This window comes from Chlamydotis macqueenii, chromosome 21, assembly GCF_036417535.1.
Source record: "Chlamydotis macqueenii isolate bChlMac1 chromosome 21, bChlMac1.mat, whole genome shotgun sequence".
Taxonomy (NCBI): domain Eukaryota; kingdom Metazoa; phylum Chordata; class Aves; order Otidiformes; family Otididae; genus Chlamydotis; species Chlamydotis macqueenii.
Window position 1 is genome coordinate 346,407 of NC_141576.1, and position 21,942 is coordinate 368,348.

The following is a 21,942-nucleotide window of genomic DNA, read 5'->3' on the forward strand; positions in this document are numbered from 1 at the left end:
AAAACTACACCGGGGCCGCGGCAGTAGCACATGCTCCACATAAGCCCGAGAGCAAGGCGGCAGCGTGGCAGCAAAAACTAAACCTACCTGCACGCACTGGCAGACACAGGATGGGTGCTCGGCCCTGAGTGTGGAAAGACTACACCTCCCAGGATGCTCCGCGGAGCCATCATGGCGGACCGGACGCCTCGTGCCTCAGGACTTCAGCTCCCGGCATGCTCTGCGAAGCCATAACGGCCAACTGCAAGCCCTGTACCCCAGGACTACAGTTCCCAGCATGCCGCACAAAGCAGCCTTTCCTGTGGGGCACACCGTTACCCCTGCGCCGAGCGCCACTGCAGAGCCTCGCAACCCCCAGCGCGGACGCTGGCAGCCCCCACCGCTGACTGCAGCACGCCGCAGCACGGCCGCGCCCCCGCCACTTCCTGTACCCGCACACAGACCGCGCCAGCCCGGCCGCTGCGCTCCTCGGGGCTTTTTCCGAGACCCGCCGGTCCATTGCCCGGCCCCGCTCAGCTTCTCCATCGCTGCAGGCGCAGCCGCAGCCCGGCGGCGCTCGGCGACCGCTCCACTCCTCCCATGGCTCGCACTGGCCCCTCCACGGCCACCCGGGGCGGGGCAGCACCAGCCCCTCCAGCAGCACCCACCCCTTTACAGGGAGGGGCCGTCTCCACCACCCTCACTGCCCGCACCTGGGGCTCCTCCAGCCCCAGCCCACAGCTGGAGCCCGGCAGGAACTGGGGGCCATCGCCTGACCCCCACACTGCATCACCTCCTCCCCTGGGCTCCTCACCTCCCATGGCCCCGGGCAAAGGGAGCAGAAACGCAGCCATGAAGTCAAAGGAGACAGCGAGTGTTTATTCAGTCACGCACATAAGTCCAAGCAGCAAGTCTGCTCTCGAGCTTGCAGCCTCCGATCCCCTCTCCGTGTCCCTGGAACGACTGCCAAGCCATTCCAGGAGCTACGCTCGTTGGTTCAGCAGGGAACATATGGTCAGTCGGCTGTGTCCTGGAGCGCTGGGCTGCTGGGCAGACTTGGAGGCTGCTAAAAACAAAGAGCAGGGCGCGGAACACTACAAGAGAAGAGAAGAGAAGAGAGGCAGCTTGCAAGACAGAGGGGTGTATAGTGAGAAAGCACGAGGCAGGAAACAGGATAGCGAGAGAAGGATGGGGACAGAGAAGGACAGGGAGCCTGACAGAGGTGGGCAAAGAAGCAGCGGAGAGAGAGGGAAAGAGGGAGAGGGAGTGGGACAGAGACCAGCAAAGAAGGATGAGGAGCAGGATGGAGATGCAGGAAAAACCTGAGCCGGGCAGCATGACAGAGAGGGAGGTTAAGACAACTAGGTGCAGGAAGCCAGACCAAGAGGGATGGAGAAAGCTAAAACCGTAACAAGAACAGGGCATAAAGGGAGGAATGAAACAACAGTGAAACAACAGGGACAGGGAGCCAGGATATCAAATGTTGGACAAAAAAGGTGAAAGCAAGGGGACAACACAAAACAAATCATACAGCTATATGCTAGAGGGCAGAGAGGGAAGAATTAAGAAATAGGGACAAGGAGCCTGGAAAAAAGAGAGAGCTGGAGAACAAAGAGTATAGCGATGCATACAGAAAGAACAGGGGCAGAATTGAAAATCAGGTGCATCGGCGAGCCAGAGGCAGCAAGCTGGATAAAGGAGAAACACAGCAGGCTAGAGGGCACAGAGGGAGGAAATGAAAAACCAGAGACTGGGAGCTGGACAGAGAGAGAGGCAGAAATTAAATGGGCAAGTGCAACAGGCCACAGGGCAGAGAGGGAGCAATGGATAAACAGGGACAGAGGACCAGGCAGAACATAACGTGAAATAATAGGAACACGACCGGCCTACAGGGAAGAGGGAAGAATTAAAAAACGGGGACTGGGAAGCTAGACAGAGTGACATGGAGAAACAAAAAAGATAACAGTGACAGGTTACAAGACAGATAGCAAGCTGCAGGCAGAGAGAGATGGAGGGGAAACAAACAAATAGCGTGCAGCTGCAAGACAGAGAATGTAGAATTTAAACTGAGCATTATAACCAGGTGGGCTAGCTTTGTGGATTTAGCCCCTAGCACCCATCGCTGTGCAGAAATTACAGAAGTAAATACCTCTGCTCTGTGCGTAAGCCTGGAGTACTGCGCACTGGGTAAACAAACCCAGATTTGGGACAGCAAGAGGGATAGGGAGCAGGACAGAGAGATGGAATGGGAAAGGAAAAAATGCTGGGAGGCTGAACAAAGGCAAAGAGAAACAAAGACAGAAAGCAGGGCACGGGAACGGAATCAAAACAAAATAGCGATGGCCTGCAGGACCGAGACGGAGAAATTAAAAAACAACCACGGGGAGCAGCACAGAATGACAGAGAGAGAATAAAGGGACAGAGAGCAGGACAGCTCTGGAGGAAAAAATCAGCTGTGATGAGCACTGAGAGAGAAAGACCAAGAAATAAAAAAAGATAGTGAGGGAAGGAGAAAGGAAAGAAGAGACACCCAGCTGTACAGGGGAGTACAGTTAGAAAAGACAGGAGACAAATGGGACAGAGAAAGAAACAAACAGACAATAAAGTGGAAGGAAGCAGAGGATAAAAAGAGGAAAAAATAGGAGTGAGATCGGGACAAAATGGGGGGGAAAAAAACATTGACCAAGAAAAGAGGGACAAGGGAGAAGGCAGAGGAAAAAAAAAAAAAACGGCAGCAGCCAGATGGAGATGGGGGTGGGAAAAAAACCTTGGATAGACAGCCAGACAGAGAAGAACATGAATACGAGCAAGGATCGGGACAAAGGGATATAGCAAGAAACGACAGGACAGGGAGCAAGACAGACTGACAGACAGAACAAAAAAACATTCAAGGAGAGAGAGCACACACTTGTGAGAACCACGGGGGTTGGAGAGATAAAGATAAATCTTGAAAGAGCTACAAAGGCATATCAACTTAATAAAACAGGCCAGGGAACAGCATGAAGGCCCAGAGACAGCAAGGGATGAACAGGACGGAGTGAGAGGCAGAATGGAAGAAAAACAGCAACACCAAGCAAGACAAAGGGATAAAGCAAGAAAGGGAAGAAACGAGAGAGACAGGAAGGCACGGACTCAGAAAGGCACGTACAGGCACAGGGAGGAAACAAATGCCAGAAAACAGACCAGAGAAAATGCAAAGAAAAAAAGGATGCAGAACGGCACAAAGGGAAATACAAGGAAAAACCAGTGATGGGCTACAGGACAGAGCCAGAGGGTGGAAAAAAGGAAGGAGAGAGGGGAGAACAAGAGCCCAAATAGAAAAAGAAAGGGTGCTGTACAAGAAGAGAGAGAAGGGGAAAGAGAAAGACGGAGAAAAAACAGAAAAATGGAAAAAGATGAGAGATACAGGGAAGCCAAGAAAATCACAGCAGCATGAGAAAGAAAAAGGGAAAGAGAGGCAGCTGGGGGAGGGCCAAGGAGGCCCTGAGATGGAGAAGAGGGGAGAAGGGGCCCTGAGGGCCCGGGACTCACCGCAGCTCTCGGCGCTCCAGGGAGAGTTTGCCAGTTCAGACCCTTCTTTCTCTGCTCTTCCCTTCCTCTTCTGTCACTCCAGTTGCTTGACTGTCCCCAACCTAAGAAAAGAGGGGGATGCGTTACAGCTCTTATGAGACAAAGCTTCCTAGAAACGTAGCCTTGCTCACCCAGTACTTGACCGTGCCCCCCTTCTTAAATTATGTGTACAGACCCTCTGGCGCTCTTTGGCGATCTAACCTGCTGCAGCCTTCAAAACGGGATCTTCCTCACCCAGAGTCAGGCCCTCTCTTGCACGAAGCGGGAGGCAGCTGCCAGTCAGACGGCCTTCAGTTGCATCTTCCAGAATACCGATCCACAGTGATAGGTGGCTGCCTTCATCCAACCGGACTGCGCACCGGCTTGCGGCTTTGCCACCCCCTTGCCCTTGAGAGAGTGGCTACCTGGAGCGGCTCCACAACCACCGCTGCCCAAAACAGCAGAGGAAAAGGCACTAAAAAGCAACGACAAAGAACAAAGACAAACTGTCAAGACACTAGGAATGACATCGACAGCCTAAAGCATCAGCCAGGCAGGGCTTGCAGCTGACCTTGTGCCGTGGTTTAACCCCAGCCAGCAACTGTGCTCGCTCACTGCCCCCGACCCTGTGGGATGGGGAGAGACTCAGAAAGGTCAACGTGACAACTCTTGGGTCTTGAGATAAAAACAGTTTAATATTAAGGAAGAAAACAACCACCACTGGTAAGGAAAAGTGGAACAAAAAAAAAAAAATACAGCAAAAGAAAACCCAAGACATGCAACTGATACAAATGAACACACTTGTAAGTTTCTAATGAAAACATTTAGAGTGTTTTCATTTTAGAATGGAAACAATCTCCATAAAAGTTGGGGGTGGGGGGCACTGGGCAAGTTGGGGAACACAGGCAGCACCCCGAGGATCCTGAGGCAGAGGGGTCATGGGGAGGCAGTGCCAAAAAGGGGGGCGTCGAACAGGGCTGGAGCAGTGGGAATGGGGGGACACAAAACCAGAGTGCAGGGCATGCAACAGGCAAAACACAGAAAAGAAAAAAAAAAAAACAGGTGGGGAAAACTTTGTACAGGGGGATGTTTTAGTGAAAAGCATTTGGGAGGGCAGAGAAACACACAGAGCAGGACGGCGGGGACAGATACAAGGGAGATATCGACGTGTAGGGGGTATGTGTGGGTAGAAAGGTGTATAGGAGAGACGTGCATAGGGATGACCTACGGCAGGGGGTCCACGCAAGATAACGCACAGCAGATAACTCACCTGGCATAACCTGCACGAGATGACCCATGCCAGACAACATACCCAGCCACATACCCAGCCACATCGCCAGCCACAACCCCTCCATCTCCCACTGGATCACACCAACTTGCCCTAAATCGGGTGGCTTTTTTTTTTTTTCCCTTGTCCACAATATACAAATTACTTTTCCATAGGCATAACATGCACAACAAACTTCATCTTTGTTATTTGTGTCTAAATATTTAGCTGAAAGGCTATAGAAGTAAAATCACCACATTCTTAATGTTAACTGTAAATTCCATGCTACAAGTCTCTGAGGAAAAATGCAGTCACGCATTGTAGACGTACCTTGTACTTGCAGGTCTCTACGGCTCCTTTCCATCTGTCTCGTACTTTCATGGCCGAAGAAAGAGCGACCACGGTGAAATGCTGGCAAGCAGACATTCAGCAGATAGGGGGGAAAAAACCTTTTAGCATTAAGCTAGGTAGGCATCTAAAGCTTTCTTTTTTGGGGAAGGTGTGTCAAGACTACAACTGACTGGAGAAAAAAAAAAAAACAAAACAAAACAACAACTATCTTGCAGCACCTTTGATACAGCTGTTGATACCAACCCCTAGAGCTTTTGCATTCTTCACAAAATCATGCTTTTTTTTTTGACTCAGTGGCACCTTCAGTTTCACTATATTCACTTTCCTACATACAGGCAGGGGACAGACACAGACACCTACATCCATTTTGCCAAACCTAGATTCAGCTTCCTCGTTTGATACAGCCCAAGTAGAATATTTATGTTAAAGACTACGGCAACTGATCTGACTTTCTGAACATTTGGCAATAAGACTTTTGAAGCATTCGACATGAAAATTTTTGCTAACTTGGTATTTGCTTCCTGTTACAGTAGTTATTCCTTCAGAAATTCTACCTGGAGACAAGTTATTCAGTACCGGTTCCAGCATTTACCTTCCTACTATTACCAGCACATTCACACAGCCAAGTAACTTAATTGCTCTTCTAAAATTATCCAGATGACAATAACAGCCATGAGAGAGGATTGAAATAAGGAGAGTTCAGGCAGCACCAGAACTCTGTGGGCTGTCACCAGTCAACATTGCACTTTTTTTAAAAGACCACCCAACCCACACAAAACATCTAATGACTTTGTTTTTCTTTGTTTGGTTTCTTTTTTTCTTTAGGGCTCATCTCTGTCTCAGCATATTGTGTAGTCAGAGCATGAAGCGCATGTGATCTGTATCCCAATGACATATACATGTCTTCTGGTTTTGTTTAGTGAGGGGGGTGCCTAAGGTGGCTTCTGTAGGAAACTGCTAGAAGTCGCTCCCCTTTGTTTAGTGGACTCAGCCGGGCCTACGGCGGACCCGCTGCTGGCCAGGGCCGAGCCAATTGGTAGAAGAATGTCCCGTGATAACACCTCTCCAATAATGTATTTAAGAAGGGGAAAACAGGAAAAAAAAAAAAAAGAGAAGATGTGAAGCAGCTGAGTAGGGGCAGAGAGGGGGAGGTACGAGCCTTGTGGGCCTTGCAGGCCTCACCCTCTGGCGTCCCGCCGGGCAGCCGACTGGGCCTGGCCTGGTTGCAAGAAGTGGAGAGGAGATGAGAAGTGAAGAAGATGTAAAAAGGATCCTAAGAGGCATCTGCCAGCCTGTTGCAAGGAACGGCTGCAGACGCCAAGGTCACTGAAGAAGGGGGGGAGGAGTAATGCGGCTCCTCGCCAAGATTCCCCTGCAGCCTGTGGTGACAACCATGGTGGAGCAGGTTGTCCCCCTGCAGCCCATGGAGGCCGATGGAGGGGGAGAGATGCCCCTGCAGCCCGTGGAGGACCCCACGTCGGGGCAGGCGGGTGCCTGAAGGAGGCTGTGGCCTGTGGAGGCCCCACTGGGGCAGCTGTTCTGGAGGGACTACACCCCGTGAAAGAGATGACTCATGCCAGAGCAGTTTCACGAAGGACTGTAGCCCATGGGAGGGACCCCACGATGGAGCAGAGGAGGAATGCGAGGAGTTCTTCCCCTGACGATGACGCAGCAGCGTAAAACAACGCGTGATGAACTGACTGCAGCCCCCATTCCCTCTTCCCCCCTGTGCCGCTCAGGAGGGGAAGGTGGTAGAGATAATGTTAAGCCCGAGAAGATGGAGTGGTGGGGGGAAGTTATCTTGTTCCCTGTCTCATTCTCCTGCTAGTTTTAGAAATAAATTAATACTTTTCCCCAAGTTGAGTCTGTTTTGCCCGCGACAGTAACTTTAAGGATTTCTCCCCGTCCTTATCTCAAACCTCGAGCCATTTTCCTTTTATCATCTCCCCCTATTCTCTCGGAGGGTGGGGGGAGCAAGAGAGAGAGAGACTGTGTAGTCTGGTCCCAATCGGGGCTGAACTACGACAACATGTCAACAACTAATGCTCAGACCTGCAAAATGCATGTCGCCTATGTGGTTTTAACCATCACAACTCAATTATATTGACCAACACATTTGTGAGGAAGCTAACATTTAAACATAGTGTCTGTTGGGGGGGCGGGGGGGGGAGGAGTAACCAAAAAAAAAAAAACCAACAACCACAGAAAAGAGGTGTTAGAGACTAAAAAAAAAAAAAAAAAAAAAAATCAGACCTCCCAGAGCTGTGGCAAAATTAATGACAGCAAAGACCAACAACAACAACATTAAGTAGTGAAATTTGGCTTTATGTCCATTTATGAACTTAAGGAACTCTGCAAATCTACACCTCAATCCTATCAATGACTGTTCCTTTTTCCAAAGGACAAACTTTCTTACCCAAAAGTTCTAGATTGAAAGCTCCACGAAACAGGTGGATTGAGCCACAGGTCAACCCATCATCACCACTCTAATAAAAAAAATTAAAAAGAAAAAAGAAAAAGAATAAAATGTAAACATCAGTTTACATCCTGTTTCATCCATTACACATTACATTGCTACTGGCACCTAGGTCTGAAAACATTACCTATACTGACACCACACATTGCCAAAAATTGAGATAAGCATATAAAAATAAAAGGCTGTTTCCAGCTTGCCCATAACATTAGTATGAAGCAACAGGAGAGAGGCACTTGACCCTAAAGAAGGTAACGGGCAGCTCTTAATTTCTAGGACATGAAAGTTCATTCTTTTACCTGAAAGGAAAACATTCGTAACTATCAACGGACCAACTTGGGAATGAGGGATGCTCTCTTAACTGCAATTTTCACCAGCTTTTCCACCCTGGCAGCAAATGGAATCAACCATGCAGAATTTTCTGCATGTGACACAGAAAGTGACAGTGGAGAAAGAGAAGGCAAACACCTAACCTGCTTGTCACACGCAGCCAGTGGGGAAAAGACAATGGAGGATTGTGCCAGCAGGGCCATCCTGGCCTTGTATCCTGGGAGCTCTGACCGGCCGGTTTCTCTCCCCTTTACCACGTACCAGGGGAACACTGACGTCCTGTGCTGCTGCCTTGCCCGTGTCCCCTCGAAGCAGGGCTGCCCCACGAGACCCAGGGGACCCCCACCTCACTTTCTGCCCTTGGGAACGGGAATGGGAGACACCCTCCACACACAGACAGAAGGATGAGTCACCTCCCTGCTGCTCGCAGGTGCTCGTTGGGGACAGCCCTGTCTGCGCCTGGCCTCTGGGAGCATGGTCCGGCCAACAGACACTCCAGCTAATTGCAGCTCCTGCTCATTAAGACTGCTGGTAATTTTGGCTGTGGCTCATGCATGCTTCAAGCAGCAGACCACCTGTCTGGGTCCAGCTCCCGCTTGCCACAGTTCTGGCTAACAGAAGCCCCGGCTCTGCACTGAAGCTCCGGTTGATTTCAGCTCCTGCTCCTGCTCCTTACCAGCTCCAGCTATTTGCAACAGCCTGGGCTTTTGACAAGGTCATAAGGGAATCGCTGTCATAACTTCAGTACTACTATTAAAGGTCATAGCTGCACATTGCATAAGTATTAAATAGTTTGTATGATTAATTACCTAATAACTATTCTAGGCAGCATAGAAGAAAGAGCTGGACTCAAAGGAGGACATGGGGCACCTGAAAAGCACCCTTCCACCCAGAAACCACCTCAGACATCAAGCTCAGTCTGGCATGTGCCGGCCTCCTGACCTGCGAGGTCCGATACAACCAGGCTCCCACCTCCAGAGAGGGGCTGCAGACCCTGCCCACTCCCTGCTGTCCCCTGCAGCCCCCAGTGCTCTCCCACTTCCCTACGCCAACAGCCACCCTGGCTGCTGCTTTTGGACCCCGTGCCAGCTCACTTAGTGCCTGTTTCTGAGCCCAAAAACCCAGCTTCTGAGCCTGTTCTCAAGCACCAAAAGTGCAGGAATGGACCTTGTGTTTCTAAGCCCAAAGCCAAACAACCCAATCTCTTTCTGAGCCCCAAGATGCGCCACACAAACTAGTTTTAAAGCCTCAGGAACAGAAGTCTCAGTCTCCACTTTCAGGCCCCAAACCAGCTCGCCCTTGTTGCCGCGCGACAACGAACCGACCCCCTCTACCGGGATCCCATCCCAGGGAGAGAGACACAGACACAGATGCCGTGGAGTCAGCTCTCAATTTACTGCTGCGTCACATCGCAATATATACTCGTATGCCTGCTAGGCAAGCCTGTACACCCGCTACGCACACGAACGCACCCGCCCCCTACGCCCACGTACCTATCCGTGCCTAGCATGAGGCATTGCGTCAGCAAGCGCACGAATCGTTGCGGTCCATTCTTCCTGTGTACGTGCAGCCCCGCTCATAGCCTTGTTGCTGCCTTGCAGGGCCCCACACGCCCTGGCTGTCTTCTGACTCCCTCTGCAGTCCCCATCTGTGATGCTGAGGAGCGGGGAAGGGTGCAGCCATCGCAGAGCCCTGACCCCCAAGGCCTGACATGCAGCTTTGGGAGTGCTTGGGAACCAGAAAAAAAAAAACAAAAAAAAACCTAAAGAAAGGGCCCAATGGGCGCTATGACAAGGTGCTATCTCACATCACTCATAGGTTCAGCCCTTCAAATTAAAACAAAACCAAAAAAAAAAAAACACAAAACCAAAACCACACACCACCATAATGTAGTCATATAGCCACAAGGTACAACGTCCCTCTAATAACACACACGAGCCTAGCTTCTTACCTCCCTCTGCTTACCTTTCCTCCATCGCCCTGCACGGCTCATCCCTCTGCATCTGTAGAAACATTAATATCAAAAAAACAGATTAAAAATTCCAGATGCATTTTTTCAATTTAGGAATATCATCTACAGCCTAACGACAGACTGCCATTAAACATCATAGAGAATCCAGATATTAAGCCCTACACATACAAACTTGAAAAATTCTGAGATTCTGTCCTCTCAATTAGCACTCTAGCTGCCTCTCCCAGAGGGCTCCTATCATTCCCTCAGCTCCTGCAAAATGCTAAAGAAACCACTCTCCTCACCTGCTGACGACACTCGCTTCATCCAACGTGACCATACCATCTTTGCCTCAACCGTCTAGGCCTATCACCATATTAACCACAGACTCTTATCGCTCTTCCACCTCACCCTGACTCTATACCTCCGGGCAGGGCGGCTCCAAGCCAAACACACACATGGACAGAGCGACACTACACGGAACACTGTGAATTAGGGGCCTCAAAGATTAGAGAAAACTCTGGGCCCGAAAGATGACACCCAGACAGAAGATGCCGTCAGAGCATAAGACCTGCAGGACTGGGATGGCGATAAGAGAGGAGGCTGTCTTGCAGCACTAGAGAAAGAACAGAATGACATGGCCCGGTACAAGACATTACTCTCAAACCTGAAAGGGTGCATGCATGTGCAAGAAGCCTGGCTTCAAGACCTAAAAACATAAGAATTCAGGGAAGAATTCCCAGTCCATAAAAACGGATGGCTAGAGAGCAGAGTTGCTCACACAGTTAAGAAGGACACCAGAAAAGAGGATTGTCCCTAAACTTCTAAGACGCAAGAATGATCCACGTATTACGCTTTGTGTTACAGGAGAAGAAGGGCCCGATTGGGACCGCACCGATGAGTACTGCCATTTGAGGTGCCAGTGATGGTGCCTGAGGCGCCTGCCGTGCTCCTTGAGCAAAAGGAGGACCACTGAGACTCAAGGAAGGTCTAAAAGACAGAAGAATAACCACATGAATGACACAGACACAAACACAGGCTGGAACTGCCCTGCCCAGTACATAGTAGCATCACACTGAACAGTAACCCGTCTCCTTTACCTGCTGAAAGGGACTGTGCCTGGACAGACCTTCCGTTCCACACCAGCTATAAAACTCCTTCCTGCAATTCCTAACCTCGCCATCTCCCTCCCCCGATGCCTCTCCAGCACCCTGCCTCAACTTAACTTTCAGAGGGCCGGGAGCCTAATTCAATCCTTGACAAAACCAACTCCGGTCAATCCACTGGATTATTCCTGCAGTCGCCAGGTCCCACTTCATCATCTGTAAAACAGAACAAAAAAAACCCTCACACCAGGCAGCATCACAACACAGACATTGTCCAAAACCAGCCCCACCTCAGACACGTCACAGCGTTCCAAGTGCCTGCTCTGCATCAATTCCAGAGTCAGATGCGGCGCCTGTCCTTGCTCGTGGCACCTAAGAACACAAGACACGCAAAATTACCATTGCACTTGCAAGATATCAGCAACCAAAACCTCCTCCTCTCTGCTACCCGACGTGCTTCAGCAGCTCACGGACTTCTACAGGCATCCCACACGCAACCTGCAAAACGAAAAAGAAACAAAACATTACCGAGTTGCCATGTAACACTTGGCTCTTAAACACCAACCTGGCTTGCAACCGCCTCACCTGGGACTGCTCATCTACGCACTTCATCGCCCCTCCAAGCCTGAGAGTGGCACCTATGAAAACCCAAGCAAAACAAGACATGCTGAGATACCACCCAAAACCTCAGTCTGTCAGCACCTATGCCCACTCTCTGGCTCCTTTGACGGCTCGCCCACCTAGGATCCATCATTTCGAGTTGTCACATTGACAGTGGCACAGTACCTGCAAACCCCAAACAACACGGGTTGATTAAAACTTCACCAACCACACAACACCTGAAAAATAACCGCTATTTCAGCCCACCAGTCACCGCTCACCTTGCCCAACTCAACTCCAGTGCCCATCTCTCACGGTGCTCATCGTTTCACACTGTCAAATTTTAAAATAATAGAAATACTATAATTTAGTCCTATAGCCACCCATCACCCATTCCCTCTAATACCACACACCAACCCACCTCTTTACTGCGCTCTGCTCACCTCTCCCCGTCACCATTTAGCACACGACTCGTCCCTCTGCATCTGTAGAAACATTAATATCAAACAAGTCAACCTCATGCAAAGCAATAACTTAAGAATTCCAGAGGGCTCCTTGTGGTTCAGCAGTACTAAATGGAGCCCAACTACAGCCTGCCATTAAAAGAAATATAAAATTCAAACATTAAGCTCTACATGTACAAACCTTCACACTTTTGAAATGCCATCCCCTCAACTGGCACTATGTTTGCCTTTCCCAGATGGCTACCATCATGGCCTCAGCACCCCCAAAATATTGCAGAAATTACTCTTCTCACCTAGTGACAACAGTTGCTCAATCCCAGATGACCGTACAACCTTTGCGTCTACAGTCTAGACATATAACCATATTAACTGCAGACTCTCATCGCTCTTCCACCTAACCCTGGCTCTACACCTGTGGGCAGGGCAGCTCCAAGTCAAACACACGCATGCATAGACCATCACTACACAGAACACTACAAACTACAGGCCTCTAAGATCAGAGAAAACTCTTGGCCAGAAAGACGAAGCCTGGATGGAAAAATCCCACTGAGAAAGAAGACCTGTGGGACCAGGACAGTGATAAGAGAAGGCTCTGTGGCAGCGCCAGAGAAAGAACAGAACATCATGGCCTGGGACAAGACATTAGTTTAGAAACTGAGACGATGTATGCACAAGAAGCCTGGCTTCAAGAGAACGTCAGGATGCAGGGAAGAATTCCCAGTCCATGAAAATGGACGGCTAGAGAGTAGAGCTGTTCATGCAGCCGAGAATGATGCCAGAAAAGAGCACCGTCCCTAAACTTTCAAGACAATAGAACGATCCGTGCCTGAAGCCTGTAACTCCATAAAAGAAGGGCCCGATCGGGACCATGATGATGAGCACCGGCGTTCCGGACCTCAGAGCTGGCGCCCGAGGCATCTGCCGTGCTCCTTGAGCAAAAGGAGGACACCGAGACCCGAGGAAGGTCTAAGACACAGAAGACAGACCATACAAACAAAACAACAACAGATGCAGGCTGGAACTGCCCTGCCCGGCACACGCCAGCATCATGCTGAACAGTAACCCACCCCCTTTTACCTGCTGAAAGGGGACAGGCCTTCCGCTCAACACTATCTTTTTAAGTCTTCCCTACAGTTCCTAACCTCGTCCCCTCCCTCCTCCGACCCCTCGCCAGCACCTGTGCCTCAACTTAGCTTTGAGTGGGCTGCGAGTCTCAATCCATCCTTGACAAGAAAAAACACAGGCACCCCACTCCTGCAGTTGCCAGGTCCCTCTCCCTCATCTGCAAAACAGGAAGGAAGAAAAAAAGCTCGCCCACCTAGGTATGTCAGTTCCAGTTGTCACACTGAGGCTGGCGGAGCACCTGCAAACACCAAACAATATGAGTTGATTAAAACTTCACCAGCCATGCAAGACCTGAAAAGTAACTGCAACTTCAGCCCACCAAGCACCATTCACCTTGCCTGAGTCCACCCCACTGCCCGACTCTCAAGGCACTTGTCGCTTCTCACTTTCAAATTTTACAATAAAAGAAATACTATAATTGAGTCCTGTAGCCACCCATCACTTGTTCCCTCCAATGCCATGCACTCACCCACCTCTTCACTGCACTCCACTCGCCTCTCCCCCATTGCCGTTCAGTGCACAACTCAGGCCTCTGCATCTGTACAAACATTAATGTCACGCAAGTCAACCGCTAGCAGAGCGAGAGCTTAACAACTCCAGGGATCTCCTTTTGATTTAGGAGTACCAACTGGAGCCTGCCATTAAAAGAAATACAGAATTCAAACATTAAGCCCTACACATGCAAGCCTTCACACTTTCTAAAACACATCCTCAAAACTGGCACACTAGCGGTCTTTCCCACACGGCTCTGGTCATTCCCTCATTGCTCACAAAATACTGCAGAAATTACTCTCCTCGCTCACCTGCTGACAACAGCTGCTCGATCCCCAGATGACCAGACAACCTTCGCCTCAACAGTCTAGGCATATTCACCGTATTAACCACAGACACTTACCGTTATTCTACCTAACTCTGGTTCTACAACCCCGGCAGGGCAGCTCAAAGCCAAACAGACACACATACAGACACTACACAGAACACCACAAACTACAGGCCTCTAAGATCAAAAAACACTCTCAGCCAGACAGATGAAGCCCAGACGGAAAACATCATCAGAGAACATGGACCTGTTGGACCGTGACAGCGATAAGAAGAGGCTCTCTGCCAACGCCTGAGAAAGAGTAGAACATCATGTCCTGGGACAAGAGCTTATTCTCCAAACTGAGAAGTATGAGCAAGAAGCCTGGCTCCAACACCTAAAGAACATCAGGTTGCAGGGAAGAATTCCCAGTCCGTGAACATGGACGGTTAGAGAGCAGAGCTGCTCACACAGCCAAAAACGATGCCAGAAAAGAGGACTGTCCCTAAACTTCCAATATGAGAGAACAATCCAAGCATTAAGAAGGGCCCGATCGGGACCGTGATGATGAGCACCAGCGTTCTGGACCTCAGAGCTGGTGCCTGCCGTGCTCCTTGAGCAAAAGGAGGACGCTGAGACCCGAGGAAGGTCTAAGACACAGAACCAACAAAACAAGAGACACAGGCTGGAACTGCCCTGCCCAGCACACGCCAGCATCATGCTGAACAGTAACCCACCCCCTTTTACCTGCTGAAAGGGGATTGTTCCTGTACAGGCCTTCCACTCCACATGATCTTTAGAAGTCTTCCCTACAATTCCTTACCTCATCCCCTCCCCACCCTGACCCCTCGCCAGCACTCGTGCCTCACCTTAGCTTTCGGAAGACAGGAGTCCAATTCCATGCATGACAAGAAAACACCACAGTCACCCCACTGGATTATTCCTGCAGTCACGAGGTCTCTTTTCATTGTCTGCAAAAAAAAAAAAAAAAAAAAAGCCAACACCTACCCTCTCACAACAGCATCATTATTCAGCATCACCTTAATCAAAACAGACATTTCTGGCAATCTGCCCCACCTTGGACAAACCACCGTATTCCGCTCCCCTGGTCCGTGACAGTTCCAGAGTTGGACTCTGTAGCTGTCCTTCCTTGTGGCGCCTAAGATAGCAAAAGGCACAAAATTACCATTACGCTTACAAGACATCAGCAACCCCACACTCCTCCTCTCTGCTACCTGGCTCACCTCGAACACTCACACAGTTACAAAGTCAGCCTGTGCAAAACTTGCAAAACAAAAAAAAAAAAAAAAAAACACCAACAAAAAACCCACCCACCACACTACACTGAGTTGTCATGTAAAACATTGCTCTTAAATGCCAGCCTGGCTTGCAACCGCCTCACCTTCTCGGATCACTCTTCAGTGCACTTCACTGTCGCTCCAAGTGGCACCTATGAAAACCCAAGCAAAACAACACATGCTGAGATACAGCCCCAAACCTCAGCCTGCCTGCACCGGTGTCCATCTCCTGCTCCTTTATCTCGACAGCTCACCCATCCAGGATCCCTCAGTTTGAGTTAACACACGGAGGCTGGTGCGCCACCTGCAAACCCCAAACAACATGGGTTGCTTAAACCATTCACCAACAATACAACACCCGAAAAAGAACTGCTACTTCAGCTTGCTGATCACCGCTTGCCTTGCCCAAGTCCGCTATGGTGCCTGTCTCTCGTCGATACAGACCTTCAAATTCAAAGGAAAAATAGCAATGTATCAGTGTAGCCCTACAGCCACGCATCACGTATTCCCTCTAACACCACGTGCCCACGCACCATCTTAACTGCTCACCTCTCTTCCATCATCCTTTGGTGCACGGCTTAGGCCTCTGCATCCGTAGAAACATTAATGTCACACAAGTCAACCGCTAGCAGAGTGAGAGCTTAAGAATTCATTTGGACAGCCTGCTGTTAAAAGAAATACAGAATTCAAACATTAAGCTCTACACATACAAGCCTTCACACCTTCGATATCCCATCCTCTGAACTGGTATGCTAGCTGCCTCTCCCACACGACTCCGGTCATCCCCTCAGCACCGCAAAATACCCTTGAAATGACTCTCCTCACTAACATACTGATGACAACTGCTCTGTCCCAGATGACTGTATGACCTTCGCCTCCACGGTCTAGGCATATCACCATAATAACTACAGACTCTTGTCACCAATCCACCTAACCCTAACTCTACACCTCCAGGCAGGGCAACTCCAAACCAAACACACACATGCACACAGACACGACACAGAACACTGCAAACTATGGGCCTCAAAGATCAGAAAAGAACTCTTGGCCAGAAAGATGATGCCCGGACAGAAAACGTCATCGGAGGAGACAATCTGTGGGACCATGACAGCAATAAGAGAGGGCACTCTGGCAGCGCCGAAGGAAGAACAGAACATCATGGCCCGGGACAGGACCTTAGTCTCCAAACTGAGAAGATGTATGCACAAGAAGCCTGGCTTCAAGACCTAGAGAACGTCAGGATGCAGGGAAGAATTCCCAGTCCATGAAAATGGACGGCTAGAGAGTAGAGCTGTTCATGCAGCCGAGAATGATGCCAGAAAAGAGCACCGTCCCTAAACTTCCAAGACGATAGAACGATCCGTGCCTGAAGCCTGTAACTCCATAAAAGAAGGGCCCGATCGGGACCGTGATGATGAGCACCAGCGTTCCGGACCTCAGAGCTGGCGCCCGAGGCATCTGCCGTGCTCCTTGAGCAAAAGGAGGACACTGAGACCTGAGGAAGGTCTAGGACACAGAAGACAGACCACACAAACAAAACAACAACAGACGTAGGCTGGAACTGCCCTGCCCGGCACACGCCAGCATTACGCTGAACGGTAACCCACCTGCTTTTACCTACTGAAAAGAGACTGCTCTTAGACAGGCCTTCCAAGCTACACTACGTTTAAAACCCCTTCCTGAAATTGCCAACCTTATCCCCTCCTTTCCCTGATCCCTCGCCAGCACCCGTGCCTCAACTTAGCTTTCACAGGTCCGGGAGTCTGATTCCATTGCTGAACAAGAAAAAACACAGTCACTCCACTGGATTACTCTTGCAGTTGCCAGGTCTTTCTTCATCATCTGCAAAAAAGAAAGTCAGCACCAGTCTTCACACAACAGAGTTGTTAGTCTGCATCACCTCCATCAACATGGACATTTCCAGCAACATGCCCCACCTCAATCCACTGTATTCTCCTCACCTACTCTGTGTTAATTCCAGAATTGGGCACTGCAGCTGTCCTTCCTTGTGGCCCCTATGAATGCAAGAGACACAAAACTACCATTGCACTTGCAAGACATCGGCAACCCCACGCTACTGCTCTCCGCTCCCCAGCTCACTTCAATCGCTCGCACAGCTCCACAGGCAGTCCGCACAGAACCTGCAACACCAAAGAGAAACGCTACACTGACCTGCCACGTAAAACTTCGATCTGAAATGCCAACCTGGCCCACAACCGCCTCACCTTCTCAAACCGCTCATCACTGTGCATGTCACTGTCCCTCTAAGCCTGCGTGCGGCACTTACGCAAAGCCAAGCAAAAAGACACATGCGGAGATACTGCTTGAAACCTCAGCCTGCCGGCACCTGTGCCTATCTCCTGCTCCTTTACTATGATGACTCACCCACCCAGCACTCGTCAGTTCCAGTTGCCGCGTTGAGGCTCCCACACAAAACTCGTATCTTTGACACACACACAAAACAGAACAACATTACACCAAACAGCACAAAAACCTTACCCTCTGACACACTCTGAAGGCATCGGTACACGCCCACAAAATACATACTTGCGCTATCGACCCATGTCCTGTTCTTCCTCTGGGTCAGCCCTGCAAAGATATGTGTCGTACTAACCTACCTAGGAATCTGGGTCATTAAATGCAATAACAATATTCTTATTAAAAATTACATGCTCTGATTTCCTCCAAGAAAACAAACATGCTACAGGGTTACACTTCATTTCTAGCAACACCACAGATGCTACCTAACCTCTGCCAGAATTATGTTCTGCATAGGACCGAGTGACAAAGCAGAATTAGACACCCTAAGAATTCCTGCACAAAAATATCTCTGGCTGGAAAAAAAAAACAAAAAAAACAAAAAAAACCAAAAAACATCATTTACTGTAAATCACCGACGATTCAGAGTCACCTCGACCATCTCTCCAACTGACTCCCTTAACAGAACTCTATAAGTTCCAAAGGACAGTAAACACACAAAACCCAATGGAAATAGAATAAATGGATCAAAAGCTGTATAAAGCAGCCTAATTAACATCTACATAGCTAGGACAAAAATTGCAAAGCACAACAAAAAACACCACGGGAGATGTGTCAATAAAAGGAGATGAAGGCTATCGCCTTCTCTGGAAAACTCAGGAGATCTGAGCCGACCACGGACATCTTTGGGGTACCAGATACCAAACAGAAACAGACTATAAGCCAGGAAATAGACCACTGCGGAGCCCTAAGATGGAAAAGCTTCTGATGGAATGAGAGCCATCATCACACAGATCAGAGAGGTCCTGAAGGGCAGCCGGAGAGACCAAAGAAGTCTTGGGAATGCAATGAGCTCAAAAGCAAATCCAACAAAGGACAGACGTCCGCAGCGGACCCAGCGGAGGCACATCGAACAAGTAAGAGGACACAAAGACTGACCTGGCTAACAGATGCAGATGCAGGAAGGGTTCTGAGGGGAAAAGAGTGATGCTCAGAACCCTCCTGAGCTAGAACATGGCTCTGGGGCACAGAGGATGTCTCGACAGAGCTGGGCAAAGGGAGCAGAGGATGCCAGAGGGGGCCCGAGAGACCAAAGAAGCCTCAGAGTTAACAATGAGGAACTCTGAAGGGGACTTCAACAAAGTACCCTACAGAGGAAGGAAGGCAGGCAAACATCTGGAAAACGGTGGCAGAGATGGGCCTGGATGCAGAGAAGAGTACGAGGGACTCACCGCAGCTCCAGATGCTGGCAGGAGACCTTCACCACCCCAAAGCTTGTCTGAAGCTTCTCTCCGTCTCTGCCCCTTCATCCTGTGCAGTGTCACCTGCCCAGTCCTCACCCATTCAGCAGCACACAATAGATGCCTCGATGCTCCTCGTCCACAAGGCTTCCCGGACACCCGCTGGCTCATGCACATGTCCTAGGGAGACACTGAGCTCCTGGCACTGCGTGCTGGTGTCTGCTCTGTCAGGGAGGGCTCAGACAGATCCTTTCTCACCACGGGGACCACTTGCTGGAGGCAACTGCCTCTGGGACTCCCCTCAATTCACTCCTCAACCCCCTCAGGCAGCCCCCTTTACAGCTGGAGCCCCCTCATATAGAACGGCCAGCCCCACCCTCAGCCTCACCGGCTGCACCTGGGGCTGCCCCACCTCCAGCCCCAGCTGGAGCCCATCGGGAGCAGGGGCCCTTGCCAAGACCCCACAGCACATCACACCCCCCACCCCCCCCGTGCCTCTCCTCAGCCACAAGCTCCGCACCCAGGGGCTGCAAACACGTCCAGGGGCACAGAGGAGGCAGGAAAAGTCTATTCATGAATGCATATTAAAAAAATCCCCGCAGTGAGTTAGCTACAAGGCTCCCTGACCAAACACTGCAGGACAGACAGAGAAAACGGGAACAGAAAAACAGGAGCGACATAGAGAAGAGGCAGGGGACAGGGAGCTGGAAAATGGGATGCTGTGATCAAGTGAGGGATGCTGAGCTGGACAGGCGTGTATAGAGAAGAGAGCCGAGAGATAGCACAAAAAAACAGGGACACAGGGATGGAGGAGTAAATAAAGGAGAGGGAGTAAGAGAGAGAGGCAGAAGGAACCAGCAACCCACCAAAAGCAACCTAGTTATGGCCAACAGGTCAGAGAAGAGGAAGTGAGAGGGAACCAGACCAAGAGATATAAAGAAAGCTCTGACAATACGAGGCTTCGAAGATACCTAGCCTCACACGTGCAGACGCTACGTGGCTGTACTGTGCTTTCGGTCACACACAGGCCCCACTGTGGACGTCAGCCATCGCATCTGCTAAGAACTACGCTAAGATCCCTCCTCACCCAGAGAGGTGGGCTCTCTCGTCTGCAGCTGGACAGACCTGCTGTCTGCATGGTGTTTATTTTATTCCTCAGCTGCTTTACCTGTCTCTGTCCTCTCCAGATTCAGCCGCAGCAGCTCCTGTCCACAGCCAGTAAGCATCTGGGTGTCCCTTTTCGCCCATGCTGCTAAGAGAATGAGGCCAAAGGCAACTCCCGCAAACCCGAGCCTGATGCAGTCAACATCATCCTCAGAGAGGAACCAACACCCGACTCCTCAGTGCTGTCTCTGGGAGAAGGAAAGAACAAGCAACCGTGAGCCACAGTGGTGACCGTAGCTCTCCTCAGGCAGGAATCCCTCCTTCTGCAGGAACTGCCAGAAACCCCCCTCTTTCCCCAAACCGATGCAAACAGCACCAGCGTTTCTGGAGAATTCTGGAACACATTCAAGGGCCAGCTTGCAGCCTGCACGACAGGGCTTGGGGGCGGCCCGGGGCTACAGGACAGGCTTCAAGGGAGGCGCTGGAGCTGGGGGCAGCTGCACAGGACCAGCGGCGCTCAGGGAACCTCAGGTGGAGCTGTGCTGTGTTGGGGGAAGCACCTGGCACCTGTGCCTGCAGCGGGGTCTGCCTCCTTCCCCTCTTCCCTTCTCTCAGCTCTCGGGTAACTCCCCGGGGCTGCCCTCACCCGGCTCCAGCAGACCGGAACCCTGCTGCACCGGGCAGTTTGAAGCTCCCTATCCCGCCAGCCCCAGGTGACCAGCGGGCAGGAGACAGCCCCGCACTCGCCAAAGGGGCTCCGCTCACCTCACTGCTGGCCCTGCCCCCACCCGCCCCCGGGAAGGGCGCCCGGCACCCGCGCTGCTCTGTCCCTGTGCGGGGCCGGCGCTGCAGTTCCGCGCTTTGCACGCCGAGGGCCCGCCAGCAGTGTGCCCGTGGGGCGGCAGCGGCGTTTCCTTACCGGGAGGCAGCAACGAGCGCGGCAGCCACCGCATCGCCGGTACGGGCGGGCGGCGGCGAGCAGCACGGCGGCGCCTGCGCGGCTCACCTGCAGTACCGGGTTTGCTTCGCCAGGCGGCAGCACTGAGCACGGCGGAGCGCCACGCTCCGCATGCGCAGCGTCCGGGCTGGTTTATCGTTATTCGGGCGCCTGAAAGCCCGCAGAAAACCACACGAAACGGGGAACAAAAATACACCGGGGCCCGCGGGAGTAGCAAGGACTACGCCGAGAGCAATGCAGTGGCTTCGCAGCAAAAACTACACGTCCCTGCGTGCACTGGCAAACACAGCATGTGCGCCCGGCAGCCGAGTACGGAAAGACTACGCCTCCCGGCATGCTCCGCGGAGCCGTCACGGCCGAGCGCAAGCCCTGTACCCCGGGACTACACCTCCCAGCATGCCGCCGAAGGCAGCCTTCCTTGCGGGGACACCGTTCCCCCTCCGCCCACCGCAGCCTCAGGCTCCCCAGAGCAGCTGCAGGCAGCCCCCGCCGCTGACTCCAGCGCGCCGCGGCACCCCCACTCCCCCGCCACTTGCTGTACCCGACACAGACCCCGCCGGCTGGGTCGGCGCCCCCCCCTCCCCGCAGGCACGGCCGCACTCCTCGCGGCTTTTCCCGGGACCCGCCGCACCGGCTCCCGCTCACCTTCTCCATCGCTGCAGGCGCAGCCGCAGCCCGGCGGCGCTCGGCGACCGCTCCACTCCTCCCGTGGCTCGCACTGGCCCCTCCACGGCCACCCGGGGCAGGGCAGCACCAGCCCCTCCAGCAGCACCCACCCCTTTACAGGGAGGGGCCGTCTCCACCACCCTCACTGCCCGCACCTGGGGCTCCTCCAGCCCCGGCCCACAGCTGGAGCCCGGCAGGAACTG

At 51.5% G+C, this 21,942-nt stretch overlaps 1 protein-coding gene across 11 annotated transcripts in view; it reads right to left on the bottom strand.

The window, feature by feature from the left end:
- Positions 1-837: 837 nt before the first annotated feature.
- Positions 838-21,942, bottom strand: part of LOC147598132 (uncharacterized) — a 28,848-nt gene continuing 7,743 nt past the window's right edge. For 2 of the 11 annotated variants that reach the window (XR_015260812.1, XR_015260804.1), the window contains one exon: positions 838-1,073. Coding sequence is in view for 3 of the 11 variants with exons in the window: in XM_086764378.1 (XP_086620504.1) it covers positions 3,829-4,003; positions 4,100-4,154; positions 5,126-5,206; positions 7,563-7,632; positions 7,919-7,933 (396 nt within the window). In the remaining 8 variants the exon portion in view is untranslated. Of the gene's footprint in view, positions 1,074-3,510; positions 3,612-3,783; positions 4,004-4,099; positions 4,204-5,125; positions 5,207-7,562; positions 7,633-7,918; positions 8,041-8,362; positions 8,462-9,442; positions 9,678-9,914; positions 9,953-10,205; positions 10,257-21,942 lie in introns of those variants that run through there. The other 9 variants (XM_086764378.1, XR_015260817.1, XR_015260819.1 and 6 more) reach the window with 9 other exon arrangements.